The sequence below is a fragment of the Microtus pennsylvanicus genome, chromosome 1 (assembly GCF_037038515.1).
Source record: "Microtus pennsylvanicus isolate mMicPen1 chromosome 1, mMicPen1.hap1, whole genome shotgun sequence".
In the NCBI taxonomy this organism is placed as follows: domain Eukaryota; kingdom Metazoa; phylum Chordata; class Mammalia; order Rodentia; family Cricetidae; genus Microtus; species Microtus pennsylvanicus.
In genome coordinates this window covers 100002976-100028189 of record NC_134579.1, presented here as the reverse complement: position 1 = coordinate 100028189, position 25214 = coordinate 100002976, and the positions used below count along the sequence as shown (strand labels likewise).

At 52.4% G+C, this 25214-nt stretch overlaps 1 protein-coding gene across 2 annotated transcripts; it reads left to right on the top strand.

Annotated features, from left to right (window-relative positions):
- Positions 1 to 276: 276 nt before the first annotated feature.
- Ephb4 (EPH receptor B4) lies at positions 277 to 23597 on the top strand. 2 transcript variants are annotated; one of them, XM_075976089.1, is made up of 17 exons: positions 277 to 822; positions 4499 to 4569; positions 4707 to 4994; positions 7961 to 8357; positions 10686 to 10841; positions 11437 to 11769; positions 13512 to 13663; positions 14158 to 14323; positions 16042 to 16144; positions 16475 to 16539; positions 16642 to 16755; positions 17566 to 17813; positions 18916 to 19131; positions 19953 to 20102; positions 21114 to 21307; positions 21497 to 21652; positions 22610 to 23597. In XM_075976089.1, the coding sequence occupies exons 1-17, from the start codon at positions 771 to 773 to the stop codon at positions 22737 to 22739; spliced, it is 2991 nt and encodes a 996-aa protein (XP_075832204.1). In that variant the 5' UTR covers positions 277 to 770; the 3' UTR covers positions 22740 to 23597. The 2 variants fall into 2 exon arrangements, with proteins under 2 accessions (XP_075832204.1, XP_075832212.1); XM_075976097.1 differs by having other exon boundaries at positions 278 to 822; positions 13539 to 13663.
- Positions 23598 to 25214: the final 1617 nt, after the last annotated feature.

The following is a 25214-nucleotide window of genomic DNA, read 5'->3' as shown; positions in this document are numbered from 1 at the left end:
CACGCACGGGTCACCCAACACCCCTGGACAGTCCTTGAGTTACACGCATGCCGCCCCTCCCCCTCTTGCAAACTTTCTCCTAACTTCCCGACTGGCTCAGTTCGGGCGCCCCCCCCCCTCATGAATTATTCAGCAACATAGAGCCAATCAGCTCCCCCGCTCCCCCCCCCCCCCACCGTCGAAGCCTGGGCTCCAGGGTGTAGGGAGATGGGGAGGGCGACGCTGACTCGGGACTGTCTCCGCCTCCCGTGCGCCCCTCCCTCCTAGGCCAGGCGCCTCCCGGCCCAGTCTCAGCCCAGCCCCGGCCCAGCCTGTCTCCCTCTCTCCTGCTCGGTCCCCACTTTGGCTTCCACCCTCCTCTACCACGACCCGCGCACTCAGCCCCGCGGCGCGTGAGCCACCAACCACTCCAGGGAGCGAGAGAGACCGCGAGCAATCGGCCCACCCCAGTCAGCCAGGGCGGGACCCCCGAAGCCCCGGAGGGACCCCTAACTCTCAGCCACGTCCCGATCAACGCCCGCCCAGCGACGGCCACTGCCAGGACGTCCCCCCTCAAGACTGGCCTCCCCGCGCGCGCGCGCTGCGGCGGGGACGTGGGGGCCGCACCTGAGCACGGGTGCCCGGCGCGCCCGCATGGGCCATCGCTGAGAGGCCCCCGACGGAAAGTCCCAGCAGCAGAGTCGGGGTGCATCCGCCCAAGGGAGGGTCAAACCTGGGGGGGCCAGGGCCCCCCAAACTCGGATCGTATTCAGCCAAAGTGAGGCGGCGCCATGGAGCTCAGAGCGCTGCTGTGCTGGGCGTCCCTCGCCACCGCTTTAGAAGGTGAGATTACTTGGGGGTGCCCCCTATTCTTGGGGTTTCCAAAATTGTGCCTCGGAGTGAAGAAGCTGGTCTCTCCCTATTCCAACTCTGGCACCCCTAAACACTTCGGACCAATAGTGCTAGAACGGGAGGGGGCGGGGGAAGAGGCGGCCTGGCGGGGAGTGGGGTTTTTCTTTTGTTTGGGAAAGAGATGGAGTCGAGAGCTGAGACCGGGGATCTTCCCATACCCAGTCTTCTAAACTCTCTGTCCTGATGCCAAAGGCCCTTGGCAGCCTTCCTTTTCCTGCCCACCCTAATATTCAAAACTATCCCGAAAGTTTCTATCCATCCTCCACCTCTGGCCAAACTCCGGGGAAAAGTTCCTGGAGGGGTACTTGCAGACTGGGCAGACCCCAGCTAGGCCATAAAACAACCCCCACCGCCTAATCCCTAGCATTCACACCTGGATCCTACAACCCCACACCCTAGTCACGGTGTCCCCATCTGCGGCCCCACTCAAACGCCAAAGGCTAGCCAGGCGGCTGACCTCGTGCAGGTCCCCCCCTCTTTTTTTGTTTTTCTCCAGCCTGTACTCCAACCTTTTGAATGCCATTTAGTCCTAAACTTTTCCCAAGCCTGTGGCTTTCTTCCAGCTGTGCAAGCCCGCAGAAACTGCCTAACGCTGGCTTGTGTTGCCCTAATTCACCCCAGCTGGCCACCTCCTAGTCGGCCTCAGATTTCTGGGGCTTTTTTTCCCCTCCCTATATTCCTCTCCAAATGCCTCTTGAAGATCTGTGGGCCTCTCACTTCTCATTCCCCCTTGGGGCTGCCCAGGACCTGTAAAACCCCCCTTCCCTGCTTCCCTAATCTCCTTTCAATGAATTTGGCTCCCCCACAACCTCCCTTGCTGCTTAGAATCAAAGGGGTATATGAGGAGTGGGCTACGGGAATGGGGAGGGGAGTTGCCGAAGGGAAGGATTCAAAGGCACTTGGAGAACCCTGCTCCCTCTAGGCTGGGCAGTGCTGTTCTGGCTGATCAAAGTGAGAGAATGGGGAGGGGGTGAGGGAAGGCTTCGGGGGCCCCTGGTGAGGAGGAAGTCCTCACCAGGGCAGTAAATCCGTGAAGTGTGTCGGGAGGGAAAGAAAGATGCCAACAGGAAATGCCCCTTCTCACGTGTGTTACCTGGGTGTTTCTCAAGCCCTCCCGCCAGCTGTGCCAAGGGCATCGATTTTACTGTTCTTTTCACTTTTGATGGCCCGGCTTGAGCCAGATCTCCCCTCCCCGCCCCATTTATACAAATGGAAAGACCGGAGCTTTAGAAATATTAAAGTAGTTTATCATCCAAGGCCACGTTCCCCCCCTCCCAGGTGTGTAAACTGAGAGGCCACCCCGGGGGACCTGGAAAGGGAGTTGAGCAGCCGAGGTGGGCTGGAGGTGAGGGTGGGTAGGGAACCCAGAGGCTGTAGTGAGCTGGGGGTGAAGTGGTCTGGGATCGCGAAAGTGAGTCTGAGCTCAGCTCAGCAGGCTGAAGAGCAAGCCTGTAGCACAGACAGTGTGTAAATTGGAGACAGGAAAACACTATCCAGGCTGGAACAATGGAGGGTGGAGTGTTAGGCCTCTAGCCACCCCCTTCCCAGAACCCTGGCATCCTGTCCCCAATGTGCTCTCCTGGCTCCTGCCACCCACTGAGGGCCCCTAGGCTTCGCCTCCAGCTGGTCGGGTTTCTGCCTGCCCTTGCACCCATGGACATCACCGGGAGCTTTGAGGCCGCACCTCATCCACCCTATCTTCCCGCACCCCTTTTCTCTTGCAGCCCCAAAGGGGAGGGCGGGACCTGGTCCCAGGTGTTCAGCTGGCTCCCCTGGGGGCCCACTCTCCATACTCAAACGTGGTTCCCTGACTTCTGCTCCCCCCCCCACACACCCCAGGTTGCCCTAACCGCTTCAGGGAATTCCCCAACCCCCCCTTCCCTCTTTGTATTACCAGAGGCTTCTGCACTTTTCCTAATCCCCTACTGGGTCAGCACCCTGTCCCCTCCCCACAAGTGATCCCAGAGCCCTGTCAGGTGTGTTCATAACCCCCACTCCCCCCCACACCCCTAAAATCCCCTCCTTTCTTTTTCCTAACCAGCTCCAGATGTGGTGAGGTCTCTGCAGGAGCCGGGGTGGTAACCCAAGAGTCCAGGCTTCCAGAACTTACTCCTCAGATGGTGGCAAATGGGGGAGGTGCTGTGCCTCAGGCTAGGGCACCACCTTGAAGGAGAACTGGGGTGTCTGGTGTGAAAAGGGGGTGGGGCCTGGGAAGAGGACTAGAGTTGGGATGCAAGCCAATTTTGGCACGAAGGAGAGGGAATGAGGAGTCCAAGACAAGCCTGCCTGTAGGGAACCATGGCCTGGGCCAGCAGCCCCTTGCCCCAAGGGGCAAAGCCCGGCCGGGGATGTCCTGGTTTTTGTTTTTAAACAAGATTTCATGTCATTCATACCAGCTACAAATTCACTACGTAGTGGAGCCTGGTCTCAAACTCTTGGTCTTTCTGTTTCCACCTCCCAAATCCTGGGATTACAGAAATGTGCTGCCATGCCCAGTGGTTTCGCTTTCTTTCTTTCTTTCTTTCTTTCTTTCTTTCTTCCTTCCTTCCTTCCTTCCTTCCTTCCTTCCTTCCTTCCTCTCTCTCTCCTCTCTCTTCTTCTTTTTGGTTCTTTCTTTTGTCTTTTGAGAGGGTTTCTCTGTATACTGGGTTGGCCTCGAACTCAGAGATCCATCTGCCTCTGCCTCTGCTGGGATGAAAGGCCTGGTTAACCGCTGCTCTTTTTGTGCTGCTGGGGATGAAGCACACTAAACAAGGAGCCGCGCCCCCAACCCCTCTGGCAAATGCTGAGGTCCAGCTGAAGAGCTAACTTCTTCAGACTTCCTGAGTGGTGGACTTTTAACTTCCAGCACGGGTTTCCCTCGTCTTGCTGGGCACAGCCTCCCGGGAAGCCTAGATCTCGGAATCCCTAGAGGCAGTCCAGTGCCTACCAATTGCTGCTAGTGGAGCTGGTGCTGGGAGCAGGAGGCATGAATCTAAGGGCAGTGGGATGGTGATCCGTCTGGGAATGGTGCCTCCAGGCTTAACAACCTGCTTTGGATCCTCAGCACGCGTGTGTGCATAATCAGACACACACACACACACACACACACACACACACACACACACACACACGATTTTCTTTATGTGGGGAAGAGAGAAAGGAGTTAAAGAGTTTTTGTTCTTTTTTTTTTTTTTTTCGAGACAGGGTTTCTCTGTAGCTTTGGAACCTGTCCTGGAACTAGCTCTTGTAGACCAGGCTGGCCTCGAACTCACAGAGGTCCGCCTGCCTCTGCCTCCCGAGTGCAGCACCACCCTGGTTAAGAGTGTTCTTGTGCCATGGCACCTGTGTGGCAGTCGGAGGACAACTTGTGAGCGTTGGCTCTTTCCTTCCACCCTGTGGGTCCCCAAAATCAAACTCAGGTCTGCAGACTTGGTGGCCTTGGTGGTTAGCATCTTTATCTCTTTGGCCTGAGGAAATAAATTTTGCCACCTCCTTGTATCCCAAGCCCACCTTGGAACTAGAAACATAACCCACTCCATACCATTCCTGTTTGTTTCCAGCAAGCTGCTGGCCCCACCTCTCTCCCACACCTCCCCAAAGGGCTGACTTTGTCTCTCTGTCTTAGAGACCCTGCTGAATACCAAACTGGAAACCGCAGACCTGAAGTGGGTGACTTACCCTCAGACGGAGGGCCAGGTAAGAGCTGGATCTCTGTTGATCCAGGAGGGAAACTGAGCAGGAGGTTGTAAGGAAGCCCCCTGAGATACTCGCTTCCTGTAGCCACTCCAACAACTCTAGTTAGAGTCCCTGTCTGACCGTCCCTTTCTCTGCAGTGGGAGGAGCTGAGCGGCCTGGATGAGGAACAGCACAGTGTCCGTACCTATGAAGTGTGTGACATGAAGCGGCCAGGGGGCCAGGCACACTGGCTGCGCACTGGCTGGGTCCCAAGGCGAGGTGCCGTCCACGTGTATGCCACGCTGCGCTTCACCATGATGGAGTGTCTGTCCCTGCCGCGGGCCAGTCGCTCCTGCAAGGAGACATTCACCGTTTTCTACTACGAGAGCGAAGCTGATACCGCCACGGCCCACACGCCAGCCTGGATGGAGAACCCCTACATCAAGGTACGGCCGTGGGCTTCAACAGCCTCTCTGGGGCCTTTGGCAGGGTTCCTGGGGGCTAGAAGCAGCAGGTTTAAGTCTAGGGAGGGAAGAGGACAGGGACACCGCCTCGCTGCCTGTGTGGGGAGGGCGTTGCCACACTTACCCGCTGTTCACAACTCTGCCCGTAGCAGGTCCTTCCACAGCGCCAGATCAGCGCCGCTGCCTCTCGCTGGTGTCTTCCTCCTAGGCCCTCTACACAAACCCCTCCCCTGCCTTCTTATTTTGTCTTTGAGACAAGGTCTCAGGTAGCCCAGGCTGGCTTCAGATTTGATAGGCAGCTGAGGCTGGCCTTGAGCTCCTGATCCCCTCATCTTCACCTCCCGAGTGCTGGGGTTATAGGTGTATGCCATTGTACTCGGCTCCTGGCTGACTTGTTAATGAGCTGGTCTGTTCTTTGTTGTCTTTTGAGACAGAGTCTCCCTATGTAGCTCTGGCTGCCTTGGAACTCTGCAGACCAGACTGGCTTTGGACTCAGAGAGGTCCACCGGCCTCTGCCTCTGAAAAACTGGGTTTAAAGGCGTTTGCCACTATGCCTTTTTTTTTAAAAAAAATATTTAAAAATTTTATTTGGTGTGCATGAGTGTTTTGTTTCAGTGTATATCTGTATATCATGTGTATCCTGGAAGTGGAATTACTGATGGCTGTGAACTGCCATGTAGGTCCTGGGAATCGAACCTAAGTCCTCTATAAGAACAACAGGTGCTCTTAACCACCGAGCCATCTGTCCAGTCTTGTCTTGTAAATCCCAGTTTCCAGCACCAGCCACACCTTGCCTCCCTAAAAGCTGAGGCGTTGCTGTCCTGTCCCTACTGGCCTTGAAAATGCTGGACGCAAAGTGATCTTCACATTCAGCCCCTCCGATGTGCTAGCCCAGAACAGGGTTGCCAAGCCTAAGCTTTGAGGGTACAAGAAACCCCGGCAAGCCTCCCACACCTGATCCTCCTGCCTCCACCTCCCAAGTGTTGGGATTGTAGGTGGATGGCACCATACTTGACAGGTTTCAAAATTTGTACATGTATGTATGTGTGTGTATGTATGTATGTATGTATGTGTGTGTATGTATGTATGTATGTATGTGTGTGTATGTATGTATGTATGTATGTGTATGTTTGTGTGTATGTACATATGTGGGTTTTGTTTATTTATTTATTTATTGGGCACCTGCCTGGCTGTGCCACAAGGCCAGAACGGAGGGCAGTCGGAAGACAGCTAGCAGGAGTTGGACCTCTCCTTCTGGGGTCCTGGGGATGGAGCTCAGACCATTTTTCTTGGTGGAAATCCCTTTACCTCCCAAACGGTCTTACCAACCTCTTGTTGTTGTTGTTGGTTTTAAATTTTTTATTAGGAGGCTGGAGAAATGGCTCAGCCGTTAACAGCACTGGCTGCTCTTCCAGAGGACCGGGGTTCTCAGTTCCCAGCACCCACATCACAGCTCACAACTGTCTGTAACTCCCAAGATCTGACACTCTCGCACAGATGTGCATGCAGGCAAAACACCAATGCACATGAAATAAAAATAAATATACATACTTTTTAATTAGATTTATTAGTTTTATTTTGTATGTGTGGAAGTTTTGCCTGTGTGTATTTATGCACACCATTGTGGATGTGTTTGGTGCCTGAGGGGACAGAAAAGGGTATTGGATTCTTGGAACTGGAGTTAAAGATGGTTGTGAGCCACCATGTGGGTATTGGGCATTGGGTCCTCTGTCAAAGCAATGACTGCTCTTAACTTCTGAGCTCTCTCCAAAGTTCATGGTTTTTGTTTTTTTCCCTTTCCTTCCTTTTTGTTTGTTTCTTTTTTCTTTTCTTCTTCCCTTTTTCTTTTCTTTCTTTTCTCTCTCTCTTTTTCTTTTCGTTTTGTTTTGTTTTTTGTTTTTTGAGATACAGTGTCTCTCTAACTGTAGATTATGCTAGCCTTGAACTCAGAGCTCTGTCTTCCTGCCTCTTGGAAGGAAGGATAAAGCATGCACCAGCATGTCCAGGTTTGTTTTGTTAAGATTTTTTTTAAAGGATTTATGTATTTTTATTTTATGCATGTGAGTGTTTGCCTGCGCATACGCCTGGGTTCCACAGAGGCCAGAAGAGGACATCATATCTCTTGGCACTAGAATTACAGATAGTTGTGATCTACTGTGTGGGTGTTAAGAATCGAACTTGGGTCCTCATCAAGAGCAGCAAGTACCCACGTCTGCTGAGCTGGCTCTCTTAGCCCCTGTTTGGTTTTTAAGATGAGTTCTCATGTATAGCTCAGGCTGGCCTCCAATTCTCTTATCCAGCCAAGGGTTACCAGAAACTCCTGGTCCTCCTGCCCCAAGCGCCCCAGGACTGGGATTGCAGGTGTGTGTTAGAGATTGACCCCAGTGCCTCCTACATGCTTGGTAACCCTCTACCAACTGAGCTACATCCGCCCCTGGGAGACGAATTTTATAAATCTCCGCCCAGCATCAGCTGTTGATTTCCCATGGGATGTCAGCATCTGGAGTGACCTTTGCGTCCAGAGCCGACGTCTGTCCTTGTCCTGGTTTCTGCTACACCGTCATCTGCCTGTCACTTCTGTGGCTCTTCAGGTCATGGTGCCAGGTACCACGAATATTCATCCGCCTTTAATCCCAGCACTCAGGGAGGCAGAGGCAGGTGGATCTTTGTGAGTTTGAGGCCAGCCTGGCCTGCAGAGTGAGTTCTAGGACAGAGACAGCCAGGGCTACAGGAGATACACAGAGAAACCTGTCTCGAAAAACGAGAGAGAGAGAGAGAGAGAGAGAGAGAGAGAGAGAGAGAGAATGTATGTATGTATATATTACATATCATGGAAGAAAGGAAGAATGTTCATGATCAGGAGCTGAGATCACTGAAGGGCTCTGTGAAGATAGTCTACCAGATCCAGGAATCGGGACAGTGGTGGTGAACCGGGCTTCTCTTGGCAGGTGGACACGGTGGCTGCTGAGCATCTGACCCGGAAGCGCCCCGGGGCTGAAGCAACGGGGAAAGTTAACATCAAGACACTTCGCCTGGGTCCACTCAGCAAAGCGGGCTTCTACCTGGCTTTCCAGGACCAAGGAGCCTGCATGGCCCTTCTCTCCCTGCACCTCTTCTACAAGAAGTGCTCCCGGCTGACCATGAACTTAACCTACTTCCCAGAGACCGTGCCTCGGGAGCTCGTGGTGCCCGTGGCTGGTAGCTGTGTGGCTAATGCTGTCCCTACCGCCAGCCCCAGCCCCAGCCTCTACTGCCGGGAAGACGGACAGTGGGCTGAGCAGCCCATCACCGGCTGCAGCTGCGCTGCCGGGTACGAGGCTGCCGAGGGAAACAAAGTATGCCGAGGTGAGAGTGGGACCACCCACGAAGCTCTCCTGTCTCGCGTGGGGCTGTCTCGGTCTCGTTTTTAAGCTTTGGGCCTTTTTTATTTTAAACTTCAGGTTTTATTCTTAGTGTGGTAGGAAATAGTGTTTAGAATTTTGATAATTCCGTTGATTGATGGGGTGGTTGATTGGTTGGTTGGGAGGCTGTAGGGGTCAGAGGACAACTTGCTGGAGTCCATGCGCCTCTCATCCACCATGTGGGTCCCGGGGACCAGACCCATCCTCGGGCTTGGCAGCAGACACCCGCATCCAGCCCTTAAGATCCCCCATTCTGAGCACACCCTACTTCCTGGACACTCAGTTACTGGAGCTGGGAAAGAAGCTCAAGCCACGGTTGGAGCTCTTCCTCTTGACCCAGCCGCTAACCCCGCCCACTCAGCCCACCTCCTCTGCTTTCTGGATGCTGTCTGGAGGCGGGCCTGGGAGGTCCGACTTTCGTGAGCAGCTGGAATACCTCTGTGGGCTGAGGAAAAGGACTTCTTTATGATCTCCATTCTATTTGTTGGGAGTTTCCTCTCATTTATTGCGCATGCTAGGCAAGCTCTGTATCCTCGGCCTTTTAGTTGATTTTTGGTGGTGGTGACTTGGTTTTGTTGTAATGTATTTATTATTATTTTTTAAATGTAGGTGCTGGTCATTCAAACTCAGGTTCTCATAGTGGCTTACTCATTTGTTTGGTTTTGTTTAGAGATTTGCCTGTTCTGTGTGTTTGTTGGGGGGGGGGTGACTTGTGCTGCCAAGGCACTTGTGTGGTCAGAGGTCAGAGGCCAACTTGCAGGCATTCAATCACGTCATGAGTGGCAAGCGCCTTCACCCCTTGAGCCAGCTCGCAGTCCCGTAAATGACTTTATTTTTCACAAATGTCCAACTAAAATTAGCCAGTCATTGCGTTCGGAATGTTGGCGACGTCCCAGCCTTTGGATTGGGATCTGAGGTTTTACAGGGCACCCTAAAGACAGGACTCTGCAGAGTCCCTTCTGGGTGCAGCAACAAGCTGAAACATTGTCTCTGCTCAGGACTTCAGCGGTCCAGAGATCCTAAGGCCAGCCACTGCTTCTCCTGGTGTTTTGTTTGTTTGTGGTTTTTATTTTTGTCCTGAGATAAGGTTTTCATTTATAGTGAAGACTGCCTTCCAATTCTGTGGATTCTCCTGCCTTAACCTCCTGAGAGTATCACCATGCCTAGGCTATACCTTGTTTTATTTTATTTTGTTTAATAATTTGAAAAGATTTATATTTTAAATTAGGTGTATACGTATAGTTATGCATAGGTGAGGTATCAGATAACTCCTGGAGCAGGAGTTTCAGACTGCTGGGAACTGAACTCAGGTCCTCTGCAAGAGCAACAAATGCTTTTTAACCTCTGAGCCATCTTTCTAGCCCCTGGATTTCGTTTTTGAGTAACAGGGTCTTCCTATGTAGCCCAGGCTGGCCTTGAACTTGCAGTCTTTCCCTTGCCTCTGGCTTCCAAATGCTATAATGACAGGATGGGACAAAACATCCAACTTTATTTTGTATTTTGGTGAAGGAGAAAAGTATATGGTGCCGCTCACACGCGCTTTCTTGATGCTTTACGTGGATTTTGGATCTCCTGCTTTCTCTGTCAGTCCTATGTGTTGGGCAGCAATGTATTCAAAATTATCCTGAAGGCTGAGAAGTTGGTAGAGTGCTGGCCTGGCAGGCACAGAACCATGGTTTCCGTCCCCTCCCCCGAGTAAACTGGATGTGTGGTGCTGCACACTTGCCTGTAATCCCAGCACGTGGGAGGCAGAGACTGACAATCAGAGGTTCAAGGTCACCCTCAGCAATGCATGGAGTCTGAGGTCAGGCTGGGATGTATAAGATGCTGTCTATACGTTAATTAAAATCACGAGAGGGCTTCACTAGACTGCCAACGTTAGGGTTGGGGAGGGTAAGGACTCCTGTTCTGGGGAGAGTGTTCCTTCTTTTCCTCTTACTAGCCGGGTCCCTCATTCATTCCTTAGCTCTGTGTGCAGGCTTGGTTTTTGCTTTGGAGTTGGGAGATTCTTTTTAAAGCTTTTAAATATTTTCCAAACTTCATTTTATGTGTATGAATGTTTTGCCTGCATGGATGTCTGTGTACTGTGTGTGTGCCTGATGCCTTCGGAGGTCCGGAGCGGGCACTGGATGCCTGGAATGTTGGCTGTAAGGCACCATGTGGGAACTGAACCCAGGTCCCCTGGAAGAGCAGCCAGTGTTCTTAACCACTGAGCCATCTCTCTGGTCTTCAGGGTGTTGTTTTTGATAGACACATGTGCTCTGTCCTTCAGCCTGTGGCCAGGGCACCTTCAAGCCTCAGGTAGGGGAGGAGCCGTGCCAGCCATGCCCAGCCAACAGCCACTCTAATAACATCGGTTCCACCGTCTGCCTGTGCCGGATTGGGTATTATCGGGCCCGGTCGGACCCGCGGAGTTCACCTTGCACTAGTAAGTTTCTGTTGTCCTGGGGTGAAGGACATTGGTTCATTTGGGGGAGAGTGTGTGAACTCCTGGAGCAGGCTCTCCCCATGGTCCCTGATCTAGTTTTCCATTCCTGTGATCAAACATCCAGATAAGAGACACTTTAGGAGAGGAGGGAGTTTATTCAGTCAGCTAAATTCCAGATCTTAGTCCATCAGTGTGGGTCCTCAGGGCAGGAACAGCAGCCACATATCCACAGTGGAGGACAGAGAGATAGGAATGTGCCCGTGCTTGCTTATGCTGACTGCTCAGATCGATTCCTCCACTCTTACACAGTTCTGGGACCCCTGCGTAGGGAATGATTCTGCCCACAGTGGGCTGGGCCCTCCCATAGCACTTAACTTAATCAAGACACGTCCATAGGCTAACTCAATGCAGACAGTCCCTCATGGAGACTTTTCCCAGGTGATTTTAGGTTGTGTCGAGTTGTCAAACCTAACCCATCACAGCCCCCATGCTTCCCAGCCTCAATCTCACCTTGAACATTTCAGATTGGTGAGACTGTCTGTCCTTTAGGGTGGTCCCCTCCTACCCTCTTCCTGATTCTCTTTTTTTCCCATAGCCCCACCCTCCGCACCAAGAAGTGTGGTTCCCCATCTGAACGGTTCCTCCCTGCACCTGGAATGGAGTGCCCCCCTTGAGTCCGGAGGCCGAGAAGACCTCACTTACGCTGTCCGCTGCCGAGAGTGCCGTGCTGGGGGCTCCTGCTTGCCCTGTGGGGGCGATCTGACCTTTGACCCTGGACCTCGGGACCTGGTCGAGCCCTCGGTGGTAGTCCGAGGGCTGCGTCCTGATGTCACCTATACCTTTGAGGTTGCTGCTCTGAATGGCGTGTCTGCATTGGCCTCCGGACCAGTTCCATTTGAGCCTGTCAATGTGACCACTGACCGTGAGGGTAAGAATGGGGATGTATGGGAGAGATGTTGAGCATGTCAAAGGCCCTGGTTAAACAGATCTGCCTCGGCACGTAAACCAGCATAGGAAGTGGAAGCAGGGAAATCAGAAGGTCAAGTTGTCCTTAGCTATTCAGAGAGATCCACCAGCAGAAGATCACGACCTTAAGAAGTGATGTGTTCGTATGGGAATGTCGTAATGAAACCGTTCAGCTGCTGCGCTCTAATGAATCTGAAAGGGGAACAGAAAGAAGGGTGACACGCTTATAATCTCAGTACTTGGGAGACGGAGACAGGAAGATCAGTGGTTCAAGGCCCGTCTGAGCTACTTGAGACTGTCTCAAAGAGAGAGAAAGTATATCTTGATATAAAGACATCCAGGCGTTGGTGGTGGTGCACACCTTTAATCCCGGCACTCCAGAGGTAGGTGGATCTCTGAATCCTAGGACAGCCTGGCCTAAAAGAGTGAGTTCTACACAGTGACACCCTGTTTTAGAAAACCAAAACCAACCAAACAAACAGGAGAGAGACCATGGCTAAAAGAAAGCGTTTAATTTGTGGCTCATAGCTCCGGAGGGTTAGAGTCCATGGTCATTCTGGCATGGAGCATGGCGGTAAGGCAGCCATGGCACTGGAGAAGCAGCTGAGAGCTCACATCTTGACTCATAAGCACGAGGCAGAGGAAGAGAATTGAACTAACCAGAATTGGCTTGGGATTTTTGAAATTTCAAAGCCCACCCCCAGTGGGCTTCTCCAACAGGGCCACACATTCTAATCCTTCAGAAGCACTTCCACCAGCTGGGTACCAAACGTTAAAATATATGAGCCTGTGGAGACCAGTCACATTCAAATGACCACAGAGAGAGGGAGTCAGGAATTCGGGGGGATGGGGTGAGTGAGAGATGTCAGAAGGCTGAGGGTAGAGGGGATCAAAAGGAATCTGTGTGTGTGTTGTGTGTGTGTGTGTGTACATGCGCACATATGCACCGGAGGCCTAAGGCTGACTTGATCAGTCTCCACTGATTTGGCTGATCTAGCTAGCCAGCCTGTTGGGGTATGCCCCTGTCTCTGCCTCTGTGCTCTGAGGTACAGGAAACTGAGATGCCTGTTGAGCATCTAACTGGGTACTGGAGATTCAAACTCCTGGACTAGGCAATTTGCTTAGTGGGCCACCTTCCCAGCGCCACAGTTACTGTTCTTTTACCTTTTGGTTTGTTTGTTTGTTTTGTATTTGTTTTTGTTTTTCAAGACAGGATTTCTCCATCACAGTCCTGGCTGTTTTTGAAACTCTCTTTGTAAACCAGGCCGGTCTTGAACTCATAGAGCTCCACCCGCCTCTGCCTTCTGAGTGCTGGGATCAAAGGCACGCGCCACCATTGCCGTGCTTGGAAATTTTTTAAAAGATGTATTTATTTCTATGTTTGTGAGAGCCACATATGAAGAGATGCCCAAAGAGGACAGGAGAGGTTGTTGGGTCCCCTGGCACTGCAGGCTGCTGTGAGCTACTGGATGTGGGGGCTGGGAACTGAACCTGGGTCCTCTGCAAGAGCAGTAAGAACAACTTTTAACTACTGAACCATCTCCAGCTCCTCCGAAGGAATTCCTGTAAAATTTGGAAGAGGAAACTAGTTCTAGCTGGTGGAGGTAGAATGTGCAGGGCCCTTGACTGCCTCTCCCAGCATCCATGGGGGGGGGCGCGGGTAGGGGAAGAACTGGAGAAAGGAATTGCTAGACTTTGCAGTAGGGCACGCTGGGTTTCTTTCTCCTGCAGTGCCTCCTGCAGTGTCTGATATCCGGGTGACTCGGTCATCGCCCAGCAGCCTGATCCTGTCCTGGGATGTCCCCAGAGCACCCAGTGGGGCTGTGCTGGACTACGAGGTCAAGTATCACGAGAAGGTGAGACCAGTCTCGGCCCCGGGTGGAGGGAGTGAGTAGTGGGTCTTGGTTCAGCTAGGATACCTGATCGGGAGACATCAGTTTCAGGTTGACTGTTTATTAACTGTACAACCTAGCGGCCAGTCCCTGGCCGTCTCTGGGCCTCAGTTATCCTCATCTGTAAAATAGTTATTATACTGCCAGGCACAGAGGACTGCTGCAGAGGGTTGTTAGAGTGGCTCAGCAGTAGAATGCGTGCCTAGAGTCCGCAGTGGGGGAGTCGAGTGGTGTGGCTCAGTGGTAGAGCACCTGCCTAGAATCCCCCAGTGAGGGGCTGGGGTGTGGCTCAGTGGTAGAGCCCCTGCCTAGAATCCCCCAGTGAGGGGCTGGGGTGTGGCTCAGTGGTGTAAAGCTGCTAGAAGGATTAGTGATGCCACACAAGGGAAGAAAGCGGGAACAAAAATCAGCAGAGAAGGGTGAATATCTCATGACCATTCCTTCCGCTTCCTCGATAGGGTGCAGAGGGCCCCAGCAGTGTACGTTTCCTGAAGACATCAGAAAACCGAGCTGAGCTCCTGGGGCTGAAGCGGGGAGCCAGCTACCTGGTCCAGGTTCGCGCACGCTCCGAGGCTGGCTATGGCCCCTTCGGCCAGGAGCATCACAGTCAGACACAACTGGATGGTAAGTTAACTGGGATGGTTGCCCCCTCGCCGCCTCCCCACCCCCACCCCGACCAGGCAGGTCTGAGCTCAGTGTCCCCAAAGTCATTTCCTTCAGTGATAAAGTCTCGTCAGCAAAGATGGCATAGGCCAGAGAGACTGAAGTCCGCAGGGCTCTTTGTTCTCAGCAGAAGGTTGACTCATGAGCCCCAGTTCTTTCTTCCAAGCAGATGAGAAAAATCATCCACCCTTTATCATAGAATTCTAAAATAAGGCAGCTTGTGCTTTTAGCATGTTAGACCCATGATTTTCCAAGTTATTTATTTATTTATTTATTTATTCGTTTATTGACCTATGAGACATCCCACTCTGAAGCTCACTATGTAGACCAGGCTAGCCCCAAACTCACATAGATCCCTTTGCCTCTGCTTCCCCAGTGTTGGGATTCAAGGTGTGCACCACCACACCCCACTAACGCCAGACATTTTTAAACAGCTCATTTCTTCCTATCTCCCTTTGTGTTTTTTTGAGATAAGGTCTTGCTAGGTAGCCATGGAAATGTTCTAGAACTCGCAAGGCTGGGCTCAAGGTTTTAGCAATTCTCCTGCTTCTGCTTTCCAAGTGCCGGGGGTTACAGGAGTGGACCAGCACGCTTGGCCTGCACGTATGTCTGTGCACTGTGTATCTGCAGTACATGTGAAAGCCAGAAGTGGGTGCTGGATCCCTGGGAGCTGGAGTTACAGATATTTGAGCACCCCCATGTGGACGCTGGGAAAGGAACCCAGGTCCTCTGGACGAGCCCGCTGGTGCTCCTTAGCCGCTGAACCATCTCTCCAGGCCCTTGTTTCTTTCTTCTAGAGACAAGGGTCTCATTGTATGGCACAGGCAATCCCCCTGCCTCAGCCTCTTAAATGATGGGGTCACAGGCGTGGACCATCACTTTTGTCTTAGCTTTCTTCTTGCTGATGGACTCCAAGACCATTTTGTATGCTACACCAGACTCTACCACTGAGCAATGTCCCCAGCCCTTATTTTTATTTTGCGATTGGGTTTTGCTCTGTTGCCCAGGCTGACCCAGAACTAGCTGTTATAGCCCAAGCTGGTGTTGAACTCTGTCCTCCTGCCTCAGCCTCCTGAATGGGGTTACATGTGTGTGCTACTGTTCTGCCTAATTTCCACCTTTGGACTCTTACTCAAATGGGATTTTTTATTATTGTTATTATTATTTATTTATTTATTATTTTCTGAGACAGGGTTTTACTACAGCTTTGGCTGCCCTGGAACTCACTTTGTAGACCAGGCTGGCCTTGTATACACAGAGATCTGCCTGGCTGAGAATTTTTTCTTAGAGGGCACCAGAACATAAAACAAAATCAACGTGTCTCTGGCCGGGGAGATGGCTCAGTCAGTAATGCGCCTGCTGTGAATGCATGAGGACTTGAGTTCGGATCCCAGAACACACATACAGGTCGTGTGTGATGCCCTCCAAATGCATATGCAGCACATGAATGAACAAACACACTCACACTCACACACACACACACACCAACCAAAATTCCCCCAACATCTCTGACAAAACAAAGCTTGGACACTTTCTCCGTTGTCCGCAGTCTGAGCTCACTGCTCACTCGGCTTGTTGTCCTGGACTGGGGTCTGCTCTCAGGAAACCTCAGACTGTTGCTTGAAGCTGGGGTTAGGGAATCAAGGACTCTGGGCTTTACCTGACCTCTTCTTCTGCAGAGAGTGAGAGCTGGCGGGAGCAGCTGGCCCTGATTGCAGGAACTGCCGTTGTGGGCGTGGTCCTGGTCCTGGTGGTCGTTGTCATTGCTGTCCTCTGTCTCAGGTAAAGACGCTGGCCTATAAACTTCCTGTGGGTCGTTACCTACCCACACACCCTAGAGCGGTGGTTCTTAGCCTCCCTAATGCTGTGACCCTTTAATACAGTTCCTCCTGTGGTGACCCCCAACCATAACATTCTTTTCTTTGCTACTTCATAACTGTAATTCTGTTACTGTTTTGAATGGTAATGTAAATGTCTGAGTTTTCTGATGGTTTTAGGCGACCCCCCTCACTTCAGTCTCCCCACTGGCCAGTTGGAGTCTCATTCTCTGTGAGAATATATACAGAGATATAGAGCTCACTTTGCTCTTTCCTTCTTTTCTCCCGGTTATAGGAAACAGGGCAATGGGAGGGAGGCTGAGTACGCGGACAAACACGGGCAGTATCTCATCGGGCACGGTATGTGGGCCACAGCAGGGGGAAAGGAGCTGGGACCTAATAGGACATTACAGTCCAGAGGAATTGGCTTCCTGGTTAATGGGATCCCGTGTGGCTCCTTAGGTACAAAGGTCTACATTGATCCCTTTACTTATGAAGACCCTAACGAGGCAGTGAGGGAATTTGCCAAAGAGATCGATGTCTCCTATGTCAAGATTGAAGAGGTGATTGGTGCAGGTAAGAGGAGCAAGTTGGGGCGCTGGGGAGCGGGCTCAGTTGGTAGAGCGCCTACCGTACACACGTGAGAACCCGTGTTTGATCCCCCAGGCCCACATGAAATACTTAGGGACAGCGGCACCTGCCTATAATCCCAGCTTAAGGTGGGAGAGGGGGGTGGACGGGACAGGATGGACGGATGGACAGGTGGATCGCCAGTGCTCATTGGCCAGTCAGCCTAGCCAAACTGATGAGCTCTGGATTCAATGAGAGAGAGAGACCTTCTCTCAAAAACTGAGGAGGATTGCTGGGTGCGGTGTCACACATATTTAATCTCAGACCTTGGGAGGCCTCAGAGGCAGCCCACTCACCGAGTTTGAGGCCAGCCTGGTCTACATAGCAAGTTCCAGACTGGCCAGGGTGACAAGATGGCTCAGGGGATAAAGGTGACTGCAGCCAAGGGTGGTGGTGGCCTGTGTATGACATCTAAGGAGGAGAGAACTAATTACTGAGATTGTCCTCTGACCTTCACACATTCGCGTATACACACACACACACACATGCACACACGCACGGCCATAAAATATAATTTAAAAAGAAAGAAAAGATAGAGGTAGAAGAAATACCAGGTGTTGACTTATGGTTTTTATCAACCTCTGTCCTCCACATTCACATGCATGCATACACCCACAGGAACCTGTGCAACCAAGCACGCACACACACATGCGCGCACACACGCACACACAAAGGCAGAAGCCTAGGCAACGGAAATGAAACAGACGGGTCAGGTCAGGATGGGAGGAGAACTGACCCTCCGTGTTCTTGCTGAAGGTGAGTTTGGCGAGGTGTGCCGGGGTCGGCTGAAGGCACCAGGGAAGAAGGAGAGCTGCGTGGCCATCAAGACCCTGAAGGGTGGCTACACGGAGCGGCAGAGGCGTGAGTTCCTGAGCGAGGCCTCCATCATGGGCCAGTTTGAGCACCCCAACATCATCCGCCTCGAGGGTGTGGTCACCAACAGCGTACCAGTCATGATCCTCACTGAATTCATGGAGAACGGAGCCCTGGACTCCTTCCTCCGGGTGAGCCACCCTACCCCCTTCACAGCCGCTGTGCACTGTTTGGTGGGGAGGGGGGAAAACAGGACAAATCCTAGCACTGAAGAAACTGAGGCAGGAGGCTTGTGAGTTTAAGCCAGCCTGGGGATACAAAGCCAATTCTAGGCCAGCTGAGACTAAATGATATAGCAAGACTCTACCTTCAAAAAAAAGTGAATAGTTTCAAACATGAAAAAAACCAAACCAGGTCTTCAACAGTGATTCAGTGATTTGATTGATAAATGTTTGTGCATAACTAGAGATTCCGACCAAGGTCTCATGTATGCTGTACATGTTCTCTATTGCTGAGCCATGCACTCAGCTTCTTATTGATGGATTCTAGGCAGGGGCTCTACCACTGAGCCACACCCCAGCCCTCACTGGGGGATTCTAGGCAGGGGCTCTACCACTGAGCCACACCCCAGCCCCTCACTGGGGGATTCTAGACAGGGGCTCTACCACTGAGCCACACCCCAGCCCCTCACTGGGGGATTCTAGACAGGGGCTCTACCACTGAGCCACACCCCAGCCCCTCACTGGGGGATTCTAGACAGGGGCTCTACCACTGAGCCACACCCCAGCCCCTCACTGGGGGATTCTAGGCAGGTGGTCTACCACTGAGCCACACCCCAGCCCCTCACTGGGGGATTCTAGGCAGGTGCTCTACCACTGAGCCACACCCTAGCCCCTCACTGGGGGATTCTAGGCAGTTGCTCTAACACTGAGCCACACCCCAGCCAAAATAAATAAAACAAAAACCAGGAGTCACGGTGGTTCATACCTGTAATCTCAGAGTTTGGGATATTGATATAGGATTACCATAAATTTTCCGGTTCATCCAGGGCTAAAAGCAAGGCTTTGTCTCCAAAATGCAAAAAAAAAACAAAATATAAGGTATTATGAGAAACTGTGTTAGGGTGTGAGAATATCCAGAATTTAGTAAGTAGGACTGCCTGAGAGAACTGAGCTGTCTTCTAGGTGGGCTGAGGTGGGTATTTGAGTGGCAGGCGCGGTGAACAGAGTAGCGAGGAGGGCAAATTGTGGGTGATTTATCCTAAACAAGCCTTTCCCCCTTTCTCTTCTTCAGCTGAATGACGGGCAGTTCACAGTCATCCAGCTGGTGGGTATGCTGAGGGGGATTGCCTCAGGCATGCGGTACCTGGCTGAGATGAGCTACGTCCACCGAGATCTGGCTGCTCGTAACATCCTGGTCAACAGCAACCTAGTCTGCAAGGTCTCCGACTTTGGCCTCTCCAGATTCTTGGAGGAGAACTCTTCTGACCCCACCTACACAAGCTCCCTGGTGAGCCTGGGGCCAGGGGTCCCAGCTAAGCATTCCAGCCCCAGGGGAGGTAGTTGGAGAAACAGCAAGTATTAGCGGCGTTGGGCCCGGGAGAGAATGTAGGTGCAGGCAGGAGGGAAATCAGCTTCCGACATGTAGAAAGAAAACCGGTGTGGAGATAGGAGATTGGAGGCCTGGAAAGAAATGAGACCAACAGCAAGGAGGCTGAGGAAGGAAAGTCGTGTGATGGAGGCCATCCTGGGCTACCTAGGTGTCTGGATCCTATCTCGGAAAGAGAAAAGATGTGGAGGTGTGTGCCTGTCATCCCAGCCTGGGGAGGTGCAAGCTGGAGCCGAGCTAGGGCCACGTGAGGCTCTGTTTCTAGAAATCATCTCGGGATGTGAGGCCAGCAATCGGAAAATGTCTTAGTCTTTTCCTATGGCTCTAATAAAATACGCTGACAAAGATACCCTTAGACAGGGTTATTTGGAGCTCAGTTCAAGGTAGAGCCCGGGTGTGGTGACAAAACCAAAGCAGGCAGAAACTGGAAGTGGCTGGTTACACTGCACCCACAGTCAAGACACAGAACAAGAAAGGAAGGCCTGTGCTTAGCTCCCTTTGTCCTGTTGATTCAGTCCAGGACCCGAGCCAGGAAACGGCACTACCTGCTTTTAGGCTGGGTCCTCCCACCTTGTTTAACCCCATTAAGATAATTCCTCTCAGGCACTGCCACAGGCTCACCTCCGAAGATTCTAGATTCCGTCAAAGCAGGCTGTCCATCATGGGAAGATACTCCTGGGTCCTGCTGGTGCCTGGGTTCACCTTTCCTCCTCTTTCCACAGGGAGGAAAGATTCCCATCCGGTGGACCGCCCCTGAGGCCATTGCCTTCCGGAAGTTCACCTCTGCCAGTGATGCCTGGAGCTACGGGATAGTCATGTGGGAGGTCATGTCTTTTGGGGAACGGCCCTACTGGGACATGAGCAACCAGGATGTGAGTGTTCCATGATCATACCGAGATTCTTGCCTGGGATACAGGAGTGGGGGATAGGGTTCCCAGACTCTTCCCCACCAATGTTGGGGATAGTGGAGGGTGACACGAAGAGGAAGTGATATTTATATCCAAGAGCTGGCTGCAGGGACTGGGACAATGACTCGTTAAGTACAGTGCCTGCCATTGCAGGGACAAGGACCCAAGTTCAGAACCCTAGCACCCACATAAAAGCCAAATTCATAGGCGCTCATCCATGACCCCATTGTATGGGGGTGTTGAAGACAGGCAGATCAGGGGGACTTAATGGCCCACCAGCATAGATTCAGATTGTCTCAGGGAAGGTGGCTCAGCGGGCAACGTGCTCGTAATGCAAGCATGAGGGTCAGAACTCAGATCCCCAGCACTCTCATCGACATCAGGTAGGTGTGGGGAGCCTGCCTGTGACCCCAGCATTTGGGAGGTGACCACAGGAGATCCTGATCAAGCTAGACGGGGATAATTAGCTCTGGGTTCACAGGAGAGATCCTGCCTCCATATATAAGGTGGAGTGTGATTGAGGAAGACGGCTGATGTTCTCCTCTGGTTATTACATGCAGCATGCACACATACACACACACACACACACACACACACACACGCATGCACGCACGCTCGCACCCTGCTTCCACAACTAAGTAAATAGGTAAAAACAATAAAGAATAAAATGAGCTGGAGAGCCGTGGAGGAAGACACTCTTTATTGGCCTCCATGTGCACGCATACACGTGAACAAACACACAGAGTTGGATCTTGGATGTAGCATTGCTAGATTTGGGGATGGATGGTCACCAGGGTTGGGAAGTTACACTCTGGACTGAAGCCTGGGAGCTACCGGTGTGGGGGGTGGTGCTTTGTCAGCCAGGGCCAACCTCCACCCACCTAGGGCTCATCACTCTGTTATTGGGTGGCTGTGGTTCCCAGCCCAACATGATTCTCTCGGATCTTCACCTCGTCCTTCTCCTTATCACTGCAGGTGATCAATGCCATTGAACAGGACTACCGGCTGCCCCCTCCCCCAGACTGTCCCACCTCCCTCCACCAGCTCATGTTGGACTGTTGGCAGAAGGACCGGAATGCCCGGCCCCGCTTCCCCCAGGTGGTCAGCGCTCTGGACAAGATGATCCGGAATCCTGCTAGCCTCAAAATTGTGGCCAGGGAGAATGGAGGGTGAGGATCCCAGAGAACAGCCCCCTCCAACTCTGACTGCCACCACCCAAGAGCCTTTCTAAGTGGCCGGGGGTATCCGTCCGTTTGATGACATATGGACTAATCTGTGTTGGTCTTCCCAAAGCCCTCTGGTGTGGCTGTCCAACTTAGAATTTCTCTCCATCTTTATCCCCCCCACCCCCCACCCAGGGCCTCACATCCACTCCTGGACCAACGGCAGCCTCATTACTCTGCCTTTGGCTCCGTGGGTGAGTGGCTTCGAGCCATCAAGATGGGAAGATACGAGGAAAGTTTTGCAGCAGCTGGGTTCGGCTCCTTTGAGGTGGTCAGCCAGATCTCTGCAGAGTAAGTGGGAAGGGCGCAGCACTCACATAGTACCTGTGGACTCTGGGTCCAGCCTCAGGGACCGAATGTTAGATTGGTGGTCCCACCATGCCCAGGGCTGCACACCAAACAAATGACTGAGGTTGAGACCCCGGATTCTCCCAGGTAGCAAAGCCCTGCTGGCGTTCATTGTGGTGCCTTCTCAGCCCTGGGCCATCTCTCTTCCCATCCCCAGCCTGTATCTATCTTTGTGCTTCTATCTACATTCCAAACCCGGCTCTCACATTAATGTGTCAACTCGGGTTCTCTTTTCCCACCCATAAAAGGAGAAGACGGGACTGAGATCTGGAAATCCCTTCCCAGCTTTGATCTTAAATGGTTTTATGATTCTATCAACTCCCAAATAACTGTTCTCTTGCCTGTCTGTACTTGGAATGCCTCCTTTCTCCCGTCTCTGATTCTCTCCCAAGGCCTTCGCTTACTCCAGCTTTGAAAGTGGGGGGAAAGACATAGACTTATGTAGGCAGGAGGTGGTGGCATACCGGTATAGCACTGTTCTCCTAGCTCCTTGGGAGGCTGAGGCAGGTTTTTTCATTTGAGGCTAGTATGGCCTACATATAAATACCTTGTCCTCAATTTACCAAATAAAATAATATGTAAAATTAAAAAAAAAACTTCAGAAGATGCATGGCTAGGCAGGTCCCCATCTCTCCTTAACATCTCTCTTGAGGCAAAGCCTCCCTTGATGCCCTAGCTCTTTTTCTGTTGGCCCCTTTCCTTATTTCTTACTCTTCTAAAGCAGTTTCTGAAGCATCTTTCCCCTAATTTCTCTGAGGCTTTTCTCTTTCTATCCTCTTTGGCAGCTGTGAAGTAGAGGCTTGGTGCCTAAATTCTGCCTAGCAGCTCCTGACATCACCACCCTATGGGCTTCCTGATTGGCCGGTCCCTAAACTCAGCCAGCCTTCTGTTTTTCCGCAGGGACCTTCTCCGTATTGGAGTCACTCTAGCGGGACACCAGAAGAAAATCTTGGCCAGTGTGCAGCATATGAAGTCCCAAGCTAAGCCAGGAGCCCCTGGTGGCACAGGAGGACCAGCCCAGCAGTTCTGACCTCTAAGGCCTCACCACGCCAGAGACATGGCCTCCCCTTCTTTCCAGGGCAGAGCGTGGGGACTCAGAGATGCCCCTCTCCCCCCACCACAGCCTCCCATTGGATTGCACTTTGAACTGAGGGGGTTGGGAGTTGGTAATCTTTGAGACCCAGGATTTGGGGAGCTGTGCCATATGGGATGGTAAGAATTATCTGCCCTCCAGGCGGGGAACCCCAAACTCAGAGTGAGTCTTTCCCTCAAGCCTGGGCAAAAAAAATCCCTAATCTTCCATCTTCCCAGAGGGCTCACTCCCCAAGTGCCTTCCACTTCAGTGGGCAAGTTCCTGCAGACCAAAGAGAAAGGGTGACCAGCCTGCCAACTTGGGAGTGGAGAATGTCCCAGGAGGCAGGAAGGGGCTGTCAAGACCCAGTGATGTAATCATTGGATTCTGATGTCCCAACTTGCTGCTGTCACCACCCAAGGCAATCATTTTCCCCTTGTGAGTGCCCCTCCCCTCATCTGCCTTCATATTGAAGGTTCTGGATTTTTACCGTTTTTGTTATTTCTCCTCCTTTTTCTCCCCTTTGTCCAGATTTTGTGTGTTGACGGGTACCTGTTTCCACCCTCCTGTTGGGAATAAGGACCCATTGATATGTTCTAGAACAGTGCCTTGGAAATGCCACAGCCCCAGACAGTTCCTTTCCCCTTCCCTCCCCCCAGCACCCTCAAGCTGTGTCCATGAGTGGAGGGGAGGAAGGGAGGTGGTAAAGGGGGCTGTTCAACATAGGCAGACGGCGGTGCTTGGAAGGGGGTTCTTAAATTATATTTAAAAAGAAAATTTTTGTATAAATAAAAGAAAATGGGATATGTCCCAGTACTGAGTGAGGGTGACTGGGAGCTGGGATAGGCTAGGTCTCTGAGAATAGGGGACCCCTTGGGTCTGGATTTGGAGGGTCAGGTGAGGGAAGGGGCTGAGTGTTGGTTCCCAGCCCCAGGGTGTTATGTTTGGGTTGGTGGGAGGTGAGTCACTGGCAGCTGGTGCTAACTGCTCCAGCTGCCCCTGCCAAGAGCCTCAGGCACCTCCGGGGTGGGGCTGCCTTCTCCTGCCCCTCCTCTGTCTCCTTTGCCTTGGCAGGGGCTGTATGAGGGAAGCCCCAGCCTATAGCCCACAATCCTCTCCAGCTCCGGCAAAGGGAGAGGGGGGGTGGCACAGGTGAGAGAGAGAGGTCCAGCGAGGTGTCCACAGCTGGGGCCAGATGTCCGTCCACAGCTGCGGATGGTTTAGTGGTCATGGGAGAGCCTGGGCTGTGGGGGAAGGGAAAGATGGGGAGTGGCTGAAAGGGGGGCCCTCACACGTGTGTACAGACACCAGGGAGCTCTCAGGACAATTCCCCCATTCAGGATGCTGCCCAGGCAGGTTTTCCTGGCCTCCTGGGAAGAGGAGGGGGAGCTGCTCCCTCCCAGACAGGAAGAGGAGGAGAGCCATCCCCCATTGCAGCTTCCACACTCCCCCTTGTAGTGTCTTCTCGGCTGCCCCTTCTGCCTTCCCCTTGGGACACCTGCGAGGGCAGGCTGAACCCCGGCTCGCCTGATGCAGCTGCTCTCTGCGGTGGAGGGAGGCAGAGCCTCACAGCACAGGAACCCCAGGCAGTGTTCCTGTCTATGATTTCCCATGCTGTGAGCCTTTGTGAAGCCCCCAACGTGGTGTGTGTGTGTGTGTGTGTGTGTGTGTGTGTGTGTGTATTCAGCTCTGTTGGGGGGTTATGTCCATGTGGATGTAGGTGTCCACAGAGGCCAGAAAGAGTATGCCAGATCTCCTGGAGCTGGAGTTCCAGGCTGTTGAGACATGGGAACTTAATTCTGGTTCTCTTTAAGAGCAGCAAGGGCTCTTCACCACCACCGAGCCATCTCGCTAGTTTCTTGGCTGTTTGTGTGAAATAGAGACAAACAGACAGGGTCTCTCCGCTAACCTGGAGCAGTACACTAGCCAAGTGGGCTAGGCTGGGTGGCTAGCAAGGTCTGGGAATTCAGTTTCTTCCGTCCGCAGTTCTAGAATGCTAAGCCCACACTGCCACCCCTGTTGCTTGGCCCCCTCTTCCACTGCAGACAGACTCCTGACTAAACTAGCTCTCTCCCCATGCCCTCACACACATATTTTGTGACCAGGGCTTGCTATATAGTCCAGGCCAGCCTGAACTCACTATCCTCCTGCCTCAGCCTCTGGAGTGCTGAGATAGGCACGAAATCACACTAAGTTCTTAGTCTCCTCTCTTCCTGGAGGGTGGGAGGGGCTCAATACTACAAGGAAGGGGAGTGTCCGGGGCACCAGCCCAGCCGACTGCCTCACACATACCCTGGGGAAGAATGAAGATGAAGGCCAAAGGAGCAGAGCTGCAAAGATGGCGGCCAGGTGGAGAAACTGGGCTCAAGGGGCAGGAGGCTGCTCTACAGAGGTGCACTGTGCCTTCCTGGGTAAGGGGAAGGAAAACACGGC